General features: G+C 44.1%; 1 protein-coding gene across 1 annotated transcript in view; it reads right to left on the bottom strand.

Moving 5' to 3' along the window:
- Positions 1–259: 259 nt before the first annotated feature.
- The window catches only part of pcloa (piccolo presynaptic cytomatrix protein a), a 54,893-nt gene continuing 39,626 nt past the window's right edge, over positions 260–15,526 (bottom strand). Inside the window, exons 13-27 of the mRNA XM_041964078.1 lie at positions 14,176–14,284; positions 13,633–13,697; positions 13,228–13,412; positions 12,852–12,902; positions 12,515–12,645; positions 10,395–10,421; positions 9,195–9,288; positions 8,054–8,125; positions 7,729–7,975; positions 6,896–7,156; positions 4,279–4,420; positions 3,588–3,649; positions 2,384–2,518; positions 655–800; positions 260–464 (exon numbers count right to left, since the gene is read on the bottom strand). Coding sequence (XP_041820012.1) covers positions 321–464; positions 655–800; positions 2,384–2,518; positions 3,588–3,649; positions 4,279–4,420; positions 6,896–7,156; positions 7,729–7,975; positions 8,054–8,125; positions 9,195–9,288; positions 10,395–10,421; positions 12,515–12,645; positions 12,852–12,902; positions 13,228–13,412; positions 13,633–13,697; positions 14,176–14,284 — 1,871 coding nt within the window. The 3' untranslated portion in view covers positions 260–320. The remainder of the gene's footprint in view (positions 465–654; positions 801–2,383; positions 2,519–3,587; positions 3,650–4,278; positions 4,421–6,895; positions 7,157–7,728; positions 7,976–8,053; positions 8,126–9,194; positions 9,289–10,394; positions 10,422–12,514; positions 12,646–12,851; positions 12,903–13,227; positions 13,413–13,632; positions 13,698–14,175; positions 14,285–15,526) is intronic.

Below are 15,526 nucleotides of genomic sequence, written 5' to 3'. Positions count from 1 at the left end.
ACACTGCTGTACACCGTACGTCCTGTAAACTTGTGTTCATTGCCTGTAAACACATAACTACTTCCTCCGAACTTCCTGCGTGACAGAAATCATCAACAGAACCGCCCGCACGAACGAAAGCGTCTTCCAAAGCTCGCGCTATCCGAGCCCTGAAACAAAGATTGAAGAAAAGGATATATCGCCCCCTCCCGTACCCAAACCACCCTCTCCCCCACCCAACAAGAGTGGATTAGCGTTACAGACGTTGAAGCTAAGCGTCTCCAGATAACAGAAGCTTCTTCCTTCCCCCTCAGGTACAGTTTTTTAGCTTCGGTCTCCTTCTACGAGTGGATTTGCGCAGTGCTGGCGAGCAGCTTGTGCCAGCTCACCACTCGCTTGCGTAGGTCCACTTTGTCCAGCCACACGTAGGCCTCCCCAATCAGGGTCTTCTTTACAAACTTGCCACCATTGGACACCAGGAACAGCTGGTGTGAAAAGAACAGGAAGCAGTATGTCATACGATGGAGCGTTTAAAGGAATCCAGGAGATTGGTGTATGCTTTCAAGCTAGCTTTATGCTAAGCTAAGTGTAATATCTAGTGTCAGTCTATGAGTGATTGTATGTATTGTTAAATTGTGTGTGTGTGTGTGTGTGTGTGCAGGTACGGGGGATCACCTGTAGAGAGTGTCCGGTGGGGTTCATACAGAAGCGGAAGGTTTCGTTAAAAGACGGCTCGCGGTCGTGGCGACACACTCTGGTCTTCTTCTTGATGATCCTTTTCTGGGTGGCGATGTTCACCACGTAGAGCTTCACATAGAGATCTGTGGACACACACACACACACACACAAACACACGCACATCAATTTGACGCAGCTATGAATGTGTCATTTCAACTGTTAGAGAATTATTTATAGCATCATGTTTCAGTTTTATACTGGAAATAACAGATTGTGCGGTCTATGTGTATATATAACTTACTCTCTCATATCCGTGTCTATTTTTGCTATTATATGTTATTTTTATAGTAATATGAACAGCAGGAACCCAAACCAAATCCTTTTAAACTGCCATAACGCAACATGAAACACAAAGCCCTGCTTACAGAATTATCCAAACACACATAAACACCCAGACACTGATCTTATCTCCCTTATAACAGATTCATTATGAAAACAATTAAACGTCAAGAGAAACGTTAGCGACCTAATTTGCAGAATGAGAAAAATAAATAGACAATGCTTTCATGTGTAGCTGAAGATGGGCTTTGGGCATGAATATTGACGACGGGTGGAGTTTTCTGCAGCCGGCCACTAGAGGGCAATAAGACCGCTGCAAAGATGGTGTTTGTTTAGAAAGTCAAAAGCCCCTAAACATGTAGAGAAGAAGCCTAAAACAAGCTTTAGAAGTAGCCATAGACAGATGACATGAAACGTTAAAGCTAAGAGTCACTGCTGCACATTCTGTCCTTCAGAGCAGCTGAGCTTGCTGTATTAGGATGTAAATATTAGAGGAGGAGGCGAGGTGGGCAGACTTTCATCGAGGGGAGTGTGATTGTGACACGTCTGTCCAGTGTTCATGGAAAGTCATGCTTTCATGTGATGGATCTAAATAAAGTCGTACGTGCTGTTAGATGCTACAGTGGACCTCGCAGCTCAGGGTGCTGTTAGTTTTCTATCCTATAGGACAGTTATGTAATAACATGAATTTTTAATCCTGGGTGTTAACCAGAAGTGGCCATCTGGGTATTTCAATTTCTAACTGTAAAGTAGTGATAAATTGTACTCGCCAAGAGCTACATATGGTTTTTTTTTAGAACATATTTCAATTTTTGTGCTTAAATTAAACATTACTCTATAATATAACTGATGCAACTGTTTGAAAACATGGAAATTAATTTTTATACAAGCAGTAACACATATTCTAGCCATAAACTCGAGAAATCTTAACAAATAAATATTGCTTTTCACTTCCAAATATCTGGGAGTCTTTCTCCAGTTTCTCTCAGCAGCATCTCTGAGCCTGAGCATTTACTTGCTATTCGCTGCTGGTGAAGTGTGCACACAGTGACGCATCGCACCTCCAACATGTCCACGGTGTGCTGCTTTTGCAAGAGGCTTACGTGTTCGTGTGTGAGCCGTCTTAACCCTGCACATACATATTTATTGGAGGCTGGTTAATATATGCCGCTATCCAAGGGAACGTTGGCTGGAAAACACCATCACGACACCTGTGGTTCTGCATGTAGAAAAACTGGCGAGGATTATGTGGCATGCCTGTCTAAACGAGCATCTGTGTGGGCCTCCTGGCTGTCAAGTATCAAGACTGATAAGTAGCACATAAAATTGTCCTTTAATGTTGTGAAATGTGCATGTGCACTGTTGTGTGTGTGTTGTTTTCCATTACCAGGCAGGTGGTCTGGACTCTTGAACTTGTAGGTGATGTTGCGACACTGAAGAATCTCAAGGACCAGGTGCTCACCCTCCGTCTTAATCTCCTTCTTCAGAGCGATCTTTATCTCCCCCATTACCTGGGACTTACCTGAACACACACACACACACACATACTGAATCAGCCGGGCACAATGAAACGTACAACACATGTGGGTGTGACTTCTCTGCTCCAAACATTCAATGCCCATCAGTCCGCTCCCAGCATCTCTGCTCTCTCGCTCCCTCTTCTGTGTCTGACTGCCCTCTGCTGGACTCCACGGGTACTGTCATGACGGGCGATGTCAAACACAGCCTGCGAGCGTTCGCAGCTATTTGTTTTAAAAGGATGGGGAGAAGTTATGAGGAGTTCTGCCTGGCTTCTGGTTGCCGTGGAAACTGAATGGAAATGACAGTTTTGAAAGCTGGGTCAACAAGACTCTGGCAAATGGTAAGCGTAGCCTCGCGTGTGTGTGTGTGTATGTATTACTCATGCTGTGGGGACACAAATCTGTTTACACAGCCACATTATGGGGACTCGCCTCCCTTACAGGGACAAAATGTAACTTCCCATGACATGAATCTTTAAATTTTAGGGTGAAGACTTGGGTAAAGGTCAGGGTTATGGTGGTAGTCCCCAAATGTGATGGAAACACGACTGTGCATGTGTGTGTTTATGAGCAGAGAGACACACTGACAGAAATGGACTGAGGGAACAGAGCAGATGATAAAGAGATGAAGAAAACATGGGTAGGAAGAAATGTGTTAATGTGTTCGTCTGTGTGTGCACAGTATTCAGCTTCAGCCTCGCACATTGTTGTAGATGTGAAAGTGAGACAACAAACCTTTTAACTTTTTAAAGGTACACTGCGGAGGATATTCCTAAAAAATTACGTATAGACTCATACGAAAGCAATCCTTCTCAATCATCACTTATGACCCACTAGAAGCATGTGGTGGTGTATTTAGCTGCAGAGGCCCTGCCCTCTCTGCAGCTAACCTTAGGGCAGTGGATCTTTGCATTAGTCATAACTTCTTGACTCAAGCCTTCAAAGTCCATAAAAACTGTCAAGTTTACATACAAGTATACATGTTAAAGATGCATATATTAATGAATACTAAAAGGCATCAAGAGAAACACATCTGGACACACACACACATACATGCACTGTGTGTCTGACCTTCACTGTCGCCGTGTCCCATTGATGATTTCATCACGTCTGTGCCGTTTGGGATCTTTCCACTGAGGAGAGGGGAAACAAAATCCTGGAAATGACCAAACTACACAACAGCTACAGCACATCCAAAATGTGAAACTGTACAGAAGGCGAGAGCGGCTGCGCCAGCACTTTTTTTTTTCACGCCTTATTTTTAAATGTTATCTCGAGATCACAAGTTGATTATTTCGTTGTCCCGAGAAAACGAGCTTTGATATCTCAAGAAATGCGAGATAATCAAGTTATCACCAGTAAACAAAAGGTTATTTCCTCTAATTACTTATGTTTATCAGAGACCAGGAGGCCATGACAGCATGCACAGATGGCGTCTTGAATACTGTAGCACCTGATTTCTGCTGTAAAAATGCCAGATCAAGGAATATCCACTGCTGATCAATGCATCAGACTGCACTGACATCATAGCTTTCAAACACCCGATAACATGGGTGTTATTGCCAATGAGAATTTGTTTGGTTGCAGCCTACTGGGAGATAATGAGATAAATGAACCTGTTATCGCGAGAAAAGAAGCTTCCTAATCTTGAAAATAACAAAATAATTAGCTCGCAATCTTGAAATAATAGCATAAAAAATAGCAAGCACATCACAAAAACCGAGGCTTTTTAAGATAAAAGTGTTTAAATCAGCCCACTCACAATCGGGGCACCTGGAAGATGGCACTGTCCACCTCGTTTGTCTCTCCGTCCTCGTCCAACAGGCTGTAGGCGCTGCCGCTCAGGCCGCTGTCCAGAGAGGCCGCAGTGACCGGGGCATCACTGGATCTGTAGCCCGACCGAGCTGTGCAGAGATACGACCACACCCATCACGACAAAGAGACACGAACAAAAATTGCACCTCTGCCGGCTCCAAGTGTGTAAAAACTAGGGCCAAGACGTGTTAGTTAATATCCGCAGCAACTAAAATAAAAAATCACAGTCGACTTCTTCCTTAAAATGATTAATGTCGCAGTCGAAAGGGAAGTTTATTCAAACCAGGACTGGATTGTTATGAAAAGCACACAAACATCGAGGACCAGCGAGAAGCATGTGAACACACAGCGTACTCAGAATCTTCCTCTCAGACAAAGACGAGACAATTATAACTCACATATAAAGCTTTAACATGAAACAGACAAACAAATCCAGAGAAACATCACATATATATGTTTACGCAAAGGTCGACCAAACAAGAGGCACGGAGACCCTACTCACGTTGTTAGTTATCTGTATGAACTATTATTAAAAAAATCTAATATCTCAGTTTCAGCATTAGTTTAGTTTAAAAATCAAACTACATCAATATAGTTTAAAGGATGTTTATGAGTGTAACTTTTATCAGGGTTGTTTTAACAATGCACCATATTTTAGATGTTATCCTTGAAGAAATTTACATTTCGACATTTTGTTCTCGACCAGCTGATCAGGCAGTGTGTGAGAGAATGAATGGTGTGAGATGCGTGGATGTGGTGCAGAACAGGATCCATGTCGACACCTTTTTTTTTTTTTCTCTTTTCTTTCAGGCCACTCAACGCATTGTGGGATTGCAAAAGCTCACTAATACCAGTTCAATGAAGCAATGGGGGAGTCATGACGCAGCGGATGTGGCAGTGTGGCGCGGTGTTAACTCTCAATGAATCACATGGCGGTTTGAGGCATTCATTTCCTGCTATTAGTGAACTGTGTTGGTGGCCGTTAAGAAAGCGTGTCTTGCTGCATGAATCTCTGGTGATGTGGCTGAGTGCAACTTTCTCCCTGTCCTCCTGGCTCTTTTATGAGCGTGTAGGACTCCCCTCTCTCTTTCTTCAGGTGTGCGTTAGTAGCATCGCATCCTCTCTTTCTCTCACTCTCTCTCTCTCTCTCTCTCCGTGCTCCATCTGTGCTTCAGTCACACGACAGAGAGGAGACTCTTGGGCAAACTCTCACCTCCGATGCTCTGCGGCCTCTCTTCTGACACGGCTTTCCTGAGGGTCAGGTGTCTGCCGTCTGCTCTGCTCCCTTTGGCCGACACAACCGATGGCAGGGCAGGCAGCCAATCAGACTGGGCCCTCTGAATGGTGAGCACGCCCACCACGCTGTGTCTCTGGTGCCTCAGTGAGAGGCGGCCTCTTTGGCCTGGGTGCGTTCGTTATCGCAGGCGCAGGTCAGATGTCGGGGGGGGGTCAACGCCAGGAAACAAAGGTCATGGGGTCGCAGTTTAAGATGGAAGGAGGGAGGAGCGAGATGGAGATTCAGAGAGCGGTTTATCTTCACCATGGCAACCAGCTTGACTGTCAATCACATGCAGCCACAGTGTGTGGTGCACATTTTCCCCTCTTGCATTCCACTAAGAGGTGGGGTGTGCAGCATCTACTGAGGTGCATTGTGGGTCCGGTAGTTGTTCAAACAAAAAAAGGGGGTTAGCGGACTGCATGCACAGCCATCTCACTGGAGGAGCTTCAGAAAAGCTGGTTGTTCTTTGTTAAAGGAAAGGAAATTAAAAACAAATAATAATAAAAAACCAAAAGAGGTTAATGATATTTTAGGGAGAGGGGGTGGGATTGCAACTTTCTTCTGTTTTACTTCTTGGATCAATCAATCCAAAATATGTACAGCTACTAGCTGGCGACAGAAACCTCTTCTGGAAGCAGAGACTTTTTTTCCCGGTGAACTCTGTTAACTGAACTTGTAGCAACAAAGTTAAGAAGCTGCTTGTCTTGTCATTAGCGAGAGCTGGAGACGTCGCTGAGCTCTGACAGTATTTGTTCCTTCAGAAAATGTGCTGCAACTCTTTCCACACTGTCATTCTCAGACTCATCTTAAGTAAAGTTAATGGATTTAAATCAACTATTCAAAAATAGCAAAAGCTAACCCCAACCTAACTGTAATTATTTCTGTTTAACTTCATATTAAATTAGCGTTAGAGAATAAGATTTATTGCTTGTTTAGTTTTTTTTAGGGTTAAAAGGTTTTTAAGTACTTAGAACTGGCCTTCAATAAGCAACCATTACGCCTCTTTGGGTTCACTGAAAAAGGGTCAAACTCAGGAAGGTAAAAGACAGTGTGCTACAGTACAGGTGAGATGCTGGCTCTACACACTTGTGAGTACATACAGAAGAGAAGCGGTGTGAGCGTTGACACACTACGGAGGAGAGGACCAGAGGGTGTAAAGGGTGAAAGAAACCAAGAATAGAAACGGAAACTAAAGGAACGGAAAAAAAAAAGAACTCAACAGAAGGTTGAACAGATGAGTGCGAGGAGGCCATGCTGCGTAGGCTTTATTTGCGTCTTGGTTTACTTGGTTGCAGGCGCTGCGGCGGCTGCTGCTGTGACTGCTGCGGGGCGTCGCCCGGTGCTATGGCAGAGCCTCTGCCGCTTCCAGTGCCGCTGTCCTGGTGATGGTGTTGCCGTGCAGCGCTTTTGCTGGAGCGTGAAGCGCCGTGCGAGCGAGAGTGTTGGCCGTGTCCGTGGCTGTGGCTTTGGCTCTGGCCCTCGGACGGGGAAGGCTTCGATGTGCCAGGGCTACTGTGAGATTTCTCGATAGTGGGCACCTGCGTGTCTAAAACAACCAGATTCACCAAATTACCAAAAAAAAACTACCTTTTACTGTAGCGAACTTAGAGGCTGTTACCTTTTTGGTATCACCTGTGGTGAGTTAGTGGCTGGCTAGAGAGCAACTCCATTTAGCCAGCATAGTAACTTCCTATTAAGTCTACAATCTTCAGGCATCCTCACTAAATTTGATGGTTATGTTTTCTAAATTAGGGGAGCAGTCAAAGCCTTCCACGGCCATGTTGCCCTCTGTGTTAGAAAGAAAGGTAGAGGGAAGCTAAGGCTAGGCCTCTGAGCTGGGTGACATCATGACAACCAAGAAAACAGACCATGAGAAAGCAAAAAGCATGAAGCTTAAGCTATGACTGGTGGGCAGAAATGGGCATAGGAAGGTGCTGGTATAAAGAAAAGACTGCAGAGAGAGAGACAGGTGGACAGAGGTAGACACAGAGAGGTGTGAAGAACAGAGAAGAGGAAGGAGAGGAGAAGTAGAAATAGCAGAGGGAGCAGAGTACAGAGGGCTGTTAGGGGATGACGGTGATAAAGTCGAGCAGGTGAGGGGATGTCATTGCGTCCTACCCTTGGCCGGATCAGGAAAGATCCCGTGACTTCGGCTCTTGATGACAGATGATTTGGGGGAATCCTGATTGTCATGTAAGGAGCCGGTGGTTTTAGGGGAGGAGTGCTGTGAGGAGGGTTTAGAGGAACTGTGTCGGCCCTGGCCTGAGTGGGAGCGCCGGTGGTGGTCCCCCTCGCTCTGCTCCTTCAGGGGGAGCCACCGCGGGACGTTGTCCAGCTGGGCTGTGTTGGACAGGTCTATGAGGACCTGGGAGCAAACACAGCAGTTTAATGTGCATGTGCATGAAAATGTGTTGGCAAAACTGGTATTCTCAAAGAGGTTTACCTCTCCTAAGAAATCATTAGAGGAGCACTTGTCGTAGTCCCACACGCTCACTTCCAGGGTCTTCTTCCTCAGCTGACACACACACAGTTAAAGGGTTAATAGATCTTTTATGGTAACCTATCTCTGTTGAGTAGTGCTGTTTATCCTCTAAGTTGCTGAGTTTTGGAGATACTGCCTTCTTTTAAATATAATGGAACTCAATGGTACAAAAATAAAATACATTTGAAACGTGTCGTACCAGAAATTATGACCCGGTTACTTAAGATGAGTAGAAAATAACAACGCTAATATTAGTCTGACATTGCTAGCTAGTGGAGATAAAGTTAACCAATACTGCTTGCTAACATTACAGCTCAGCCGAGGAGAACGCCACTAATGTTTACATCCCGCGCTGTCACAAGCACAAGCATCTTTTCCAGGAGTAGATGCAAACTTCCTTCCGTGCAGTAACTGGCTCATGATTTCTGGAAAAACAAATCGCTGTTGACTTTTTCAAATGTATTTCTTTGGCGCTTTGAGCAACACGAACCGAGCGCCATCTCGTTCCATTATATTTGAGAGACGGCAGACAGACGTCGCTACAGCCAGTTTATCCAAATGGATAAATAGCACTTCTGGCAAGAGGGAAAAAAAAAACAATTTGGGGTGAACTATCCCTTTAAAGAAAAAGCCGTATGATCTGTGCTTAAAGAGGGAGAGGACAGCTTAAAAACACAGACCACAGGAGTCCACAAATTTGCGATGATTCATAAGGGTCCAATAATTCTAAAATGGGATCTAAAATTGTATAATTAAATCCCAGTGGCAAATCCATCTGCTTGACTAAAACCAGTGGCCACGGTGCCAGTCAGCATGCCAGCACAGAAAAGGCAATATTTTGTTTTGTTTTTATATAATTTTAACATGTAAGTTGGCACTCTGTAATTTGTCTTGTTTTTGCCTTCTATACATTGACTACTGTAGAGTTCTAGACAATATTGACATCATTTTTTGAAGTTATTAATACACAATCCTCAAATCACACTGCTTTTGCAACTTTTTAGGTGTAATATGAGCCCATGCACGTCTACCCAAATCAAAAGGTGTGTGACGCTGAACGTGTGCAACTATGCCTGTGAGAAACGGGTGTATGACCACATACCTGCTCCAGGAGGATGTTTTTATAGATGACAGTCTGGTTCCACTCGGGGTTGAGACTCTTGCCTGCGTGTTTGGACCGCCTCTTGTTTTCGGCACTGTGGGAACACATCAGAACGAGATAGGTTTGGTCACAGCCGTGCAAAAGCCCTGCAGATCAGTGGACCACCACAATGCAGGGAGCACAATATAGTGGAGTAGGGCACAACGTGACAGCAGAAAGGAGAGAATGAATGTGATGCACATTGTTCGGACGGTAACAATGTATGGGCCTACGTGCATGGACGGCAGGGTACGATGTCAGGGTGTGCTGCAAAAAAGTCCATTTTGATGTCCATCAAGTTATTTAGAATCATGAAATTTTGATGCCCTGGAACAAGTGAAAGTGAATGTCAGTGAGGAAAGAGAGGCTGACTTATTTCTGATAAAACTCTTGCTTCCTTTAGTGTCAATAGCTCAGCAGATCACTGACCTACTAAAAGGAGAAAACATTTATTTGAAAAAGAAGTCAATTTGCATATGAAGCAACAGCATAATCTGACCTCACAGACTAATTATTTCACTTGTTTTAGGGAAAAACAACTTTACATCGCAGCAGACTCGCTGGAATAGAATGAATGGCTACTTAAGATGGATGTTTTTTGCAGTGCGTAGGGTTTGATTTAAGATTGTAGCATATGAGTAAGTCCGTAAGAGTTAGTTTGGTCAAGACACGGACTGAAATAATGGAATGAATAAGGACTGCAGAGCAAAATAATGGGAGTGTGTGCTGAACGTGGCGGGGCATCGAGGGTACAGTCAGATGTCAGGGCACGATGTAGGACATTACTGAGGGATTTTAATCACAAAACAGGGACAAACTAAGGGGTGTCAGGTTCAATGTTAGGACTTCAAATTACAATGGTTAGGAACAAAAACAGACTATCTACCAGGAGAACACAACAGTTAGCTGGGAAAACACTACTTGTCAGCACAGGGGATATAAGTTTAGAAGTGATATGGTAAAGAGATGGGTGGATGTTAATATTTAGAGATTCAGCTCCTCTAAAATGTGATGCAGAGAGACTAAGCTAGTGGAATTAGTGGAACTGACTTGCTTCCGAACAGTTAGAAAACAACCTGAATGTTTTGTTACCTTCACCAAACTGACAACCAAATTTCAACCAAAACAGAACCAAAGTACCAAAGTGGGCAAGTCACATACCTGGCGTTCTGGACAACCATGACCTGACTGAGGGGGTCCAGCATGCATTAAATATAAAGAACAACATACAGAAACAATAGTCAGAGGGAGGGTGGGGGGTCAAAGAGAGAGTCTGTGGACTGTGAGTGTGTGTGTGGGAAGGGGAGATCACTGTATTTAGGTTCAGTGTGGGGCAGGAGGGGGGACTGTGGTGTGCTGCAGCGGTGGACTGGATTTGTGCTTTAGTGTCTCATGAATAGCATGTATGTGTGTTGAGGGGGCTTTCAGGTGATTTAACGCATCCATTGGCAACCGTAGTGGAGATCTGCTGCTCATGAGCCCGAGTGAACAGAAAACTAAAAGTTTGTGGTACAAGGACCTCATCCTTTTGTATATAAACACAAAATCTAATCTAATTTGCGTTTATATAGTTTGTCAGCTAGCAACTCATCATCTCTTTACAGAGCACCACTGTGTAAAACATGAAAATCAAAGGGATTAACACTTATCCAAATGAACATTTCCCCGATCTGAATCACAAGTTAAAGTGTTTTGAATGACAGATTCCTGCAGAACTTAAGCTGGAGTTATGCTTCTGCAGAGATACGCGAAAACATCTCTGGAAACCTATGCAGAGGAAGCTGATTGGTTGTTTTAACATCCCATGGAGAAGTTTTCTCTGTTAACATATGGCACAACATTAGAAACTAAATTCCACTTTAATATTATTTCCCATCTCGTCCATTCATGCTGATAAATCCAAATTCTCTCGTGTTGTTTCACTCCAGAGTGAAATTGAAATTTGTTTCCTCATTTCGTCTATGTTTTTTTACATTGCTAAAGGTGACATTTTCCAAGGGGACATGTATGTTATACACCCGATCTGTGCAAACATAAATGGAAACACGTCCGAACAACACTCCTGTCTTTTACGTGCAGCCCGATGAAGCATAATCCCAGCTTTGTACACACTGGCATTGAAATGTGCATTACTTTCACTGAATCACAACTATTTTTCCCTTTTTCCTGGTGTCTGTGTATTAAGCTATTATTTATAACCACCCGTTTCACTGCAGGAGCTCCATGTGGTTGCCAGGAGATCTGTGATGCAACTGAAAAGCCCTGTATGGATTGCAGTCGGTGCTCAGACAGCTGTGAGCCTGTCCATGTATACACACATGTAGCATATACACGAGGATTTGCACGCATGTGCCTACGTAAGTGGGCATGTTTTTGCAACCACTTTCAGTCGGGTGGCTGCAGGGCTTGTGGGTGCCACTATCCCAGCCCCTTTAGCATAACCCGAACCCTGTCTAAAACCCACTGTGGCGTCTGCACCTGCACATGTCAAACTAAAGGCTCGTGAGAGTGGCGGCTGCAAAGCCCACAGCCATATATTATTGCTTTTATCTAAAACGATGCCAGGGAAAAGCACTCTCCCGAAGGACCTCATACAGCAGAGAAGGTGGGAGAGTCAATTACGTTACAGCGCAATCACAGCGAGAAAGAGAGCCCTGGACTTGTGAGGGAGTGTGGATCGTATTGCACGTGAATATGAGAGCTATTGATTTTGACTGCGCTCATCACCCATCAACGGGAGCAACATCAACAAAAGAACACTGGCACCTTCATATCATTTACATAATGTTGTATGTCATTCAGCAGCGATAAGAGGCTGATGAGCCCCACAACAACGAGTTTGTATCACATGATGCCGCTGGGACTACAGCATTAAAGATCTGACGAACGTGATGTGCAGTGTGTATGCGCCATGGAACTGATACCAAAGACAGGTCATGTGCTGCACATTGAAAGATGTCATGGTGAGCCAAAATCAATTTTAAATCGATTTTAAAATGAATGGAAATTAGATTTGAGCTTAAAAAAGGTGCTTCCTTTGCAGCCTGGGGATATCTAAGTAGGTATAGCGCTCTAATTCCTTCTCCAAAAGTGGCTGAAAAAGACAGAAAACTATGAAATCAATCGCAGCTTGCACACCTCCATCTCTCAAAATCAACAAAACTGGTAAAGCTGCAACACTTTTCTCATTTTATATAATTTATCCTACGCTGACCTTCCTGTTCCTGTTCCTGTTCTGAACTACTTAAGGCGTGCTTGCAGTTTTCACACCCTTGACTCACCCTCTCCCTGGTAGGAGATAAACTTTAACAAATGGGTCAGAGTAGCCATTGTTGTCCCGCGGGACAAGGTTTCTGGCCTGCAGGACATGAACGATCAAGTTGCCGAGCTGCTTGTCGTAGTGGATTTGAAGCTGCAAAAAGAAGCAGATTGAATTAAAATGGATTTAAATGCATTTGGGAAGAGAAACGATGTGAGAAAACTGAAAACTGCATAAAACTAACAATTTTAAGAACATAAAATACAGGATTCACTTTGTATTTCCCTAAACAGTGATCACACACCCTTAAATCTAAAACATCAGCATTTAAACAGAGCTGATCCTTTGCTTTCACAGACCTGTATCTCTCCAGAGATGGGGTGGGACTGGGTCTTCACTCCTTCTGCAGTCTGTAAGCGATAAAAGCAACATGCTTAGATACTGCTGGCAAAAATCTGGAGGTGGATACTTTGTGTTTACTGGTGGGTGTTAATACTGAACACTATGTGCTGTGCTGTGCTGTGCTGGGTTTTATGCAGCGCTTGAGGCTAAACTACTAGTTAAACTCTCGAAACTGATGCATCTGTTTTAATATTCATTTTAGATGAACTACAAGTGCTACATGTTATATTCACAAAACCAGAAAAGCTGCCAAATGTGGTAAGTCTTAAAATGTTTATGTTCAAGCTGGGATACAAGCTAAAAATATGTCTCAAACCGCCCCCCTGGACTCGCCTTGCTGCTGTGGCGTTTCTTGCTGACGGAGGGTGATCCTGGCTGACCGGGGCTAGAGGTTGCTGAGGTGGTGGCAGGCAGGCCGGAGGAAGAGGTGGACGTGGGAGCCTGCTGCTGGGACACCTTTTGCAGCTCAGCCGCCAGCTGCTTGGGGTCAACACCTGGAGACCTGGGTGGTCTGTCACCTGGAGGGGTCCCACCAGGTGCACAAGGGCATGCAAACATGGAGATAAACACATAGAATGAAGAGTTCCACGTAATCGATTTGTAATGCATGACTGAACTTGAAACGAGAGAGTATTGCAGATGAAAACGATATGGGAACAATCTAAAAATTGCAAGAGACAAAAGTTAATTTGGAAATACTGAGAAAACGGTGGCGAGTAGAAAAAGCGAGTAGCTCACCTTTGCTGTGCTCCTGGAAATCCAGGTGGTCGGACCCTTCAGACTCAGCCAGCATGTTGAGATCACTGAAAGACAGACAGAAAATAAGGGGTCATATAATTCTGAATTTAAAATTCATGTCAAATGAGGAAAAAAGAGGAACTAAGTTGAAGGACTATACATAGATAAAGAGGTCTGATTGCTGATAAACTCAGGAAAAGCAAAGCTACCAATCATGACTTACTTTTAAATAATTAAAATGGGAAATCAGGTTCTGTTTTAAAGATGGATGTCTCAGAATTTTATGTGTAATTTAGGGGGAAATTGAGCCTTTTGAAGTCATGACAATGACTGGAAGCAAAAGAGGAGCAGAGAAGAAGAGATGAAGAGGCGGGGAAATGTAAAAAGAGCAGTGATTGGATCAGGAAGATGACAGATCAAAGATTCATTTGAGAGTGATGATGAAAGTATGAGGAAGAGAGAAAAAAATGGGTGCGGCGTGCTCACAGTGGAATGCAGGAGAGAAAGATGAAGAGGAAAGAAAGTGACAAAGGTTATACTCACAGCCTGACACACACTTCTGCTTCATTACACGGCTGTCCGACGAGCCCCTGGACCTCTTCGTAGGTTTTCCCCGTCAGAAGAACGCCATTCCACTCCAGGACTTGCATTCCTACACGCAGTCACAAATATGGTAGCGCACAAGTACAAAGGAGAAAACAATCAAAAAAACAGTATACTTAGATAAATGTCTGCTGAAACAATTCACATCAAACCAAAACCAAATCAAAGCCTCTGAAAGGGATCAATTCATTCTAAAATGAAATTCACATTGACCTGAATGGGGGACCAGTTCAGGGTCTAACATCCATCGTTTTATTAAATTCACAGTGAGCAGTCTTCTGAGAGAAACCAGGCTTTGATTCTTGTACTCAAACAGCATGTGCATCAGACGGCAAGCCAAAAAGCGGAGAGATAAATGCTGGTGACAGCCCAAACAGCAGCTGTGTGACAAAGCTGCTTGTAGAGCACCGAGGCACAGAAGTGGGTTAAAACGAACATGAAAATGCCCTCATTTTTATTTCAGCTATAAAACTCGCATTTGCAGCACATTTCAAACGCGGTGCGTTACGGCCTGGAAAGAACACAAAAATCAATCTGGTCCAGCAAAGACTAACGTCTCATAGAAGGAACAGGCCATTTATTTATATTTAATATAAAAGCTCATATGAATCCACACAACACAGCACACCCACTGCATCCTCCAAAAACACACACCCTGCCTCACTGGCAGGACTTACACAGATTGAAACAGCTCATCAGGAGGGTCTTCTGTTTGCGACGATACTCTCGAGCTGCATGTGTGAGTGACAGGGAAGCTGCTGTAGTTTCACCCTGATATCATCAGACAGACAGTCTATGGCTTGCATGCGTGCTGCCGTTTGAAACTTGAAATTCAGTGATCAGACAAACAAGTGCGGATTCGTACACGCACTCTGTTTCTGTGCCTCTGCAACACTAAGCCTCTACGCCTGTTGAATCTGACAACGTTTCCCCATATTCACACCACGGAGGGTGAGACGCCGTGTTCCCGCTGACAGAGCCAAAGTACTTTGCAGCCTTTCTGCTCAGTGTTGATGACAGGGTTATGGGTGTTATTATGGTTGAGTTGTCCTCACAGCTAACAACGCCGCAGATGCATCTTGACTCTTGGACCGAAGCAATCATCAACAGACTTCTGTCTGTACATGGAGTAATAATGAATGAGACTAGTATAGAACGGGCTGGATGAGGGCTGAGACAGGGACATGGGGAGCAGAGGATTTACATGTAAACTGTGTTTCCTTGCGGTGTGAGTTTATTTATAAGACACAGGCGACATAACACACAGCATGACACAACAGCACAGTATGCA

Source organism: Chelmon rostratus, chromosome 22 (assembly GCF_017976325.1).
Source record: "Chelmon rostratus isolate fCheRos1 chromosome 22, fCheRos1.pri, whole genome shotgun sequence".
Lineage (NCBI taxonomy): Eukaryota > Metazoa > Chordata > Actinopteri > Chaetodontiformes > Chaetodontidae > Chelmon > Chelmon rostratus.
The sequence above is the reverse complement of the archived record's forward strand: the minus strand, read 5'-3'. Positions and strand labels throughout refer to the sequence as shown.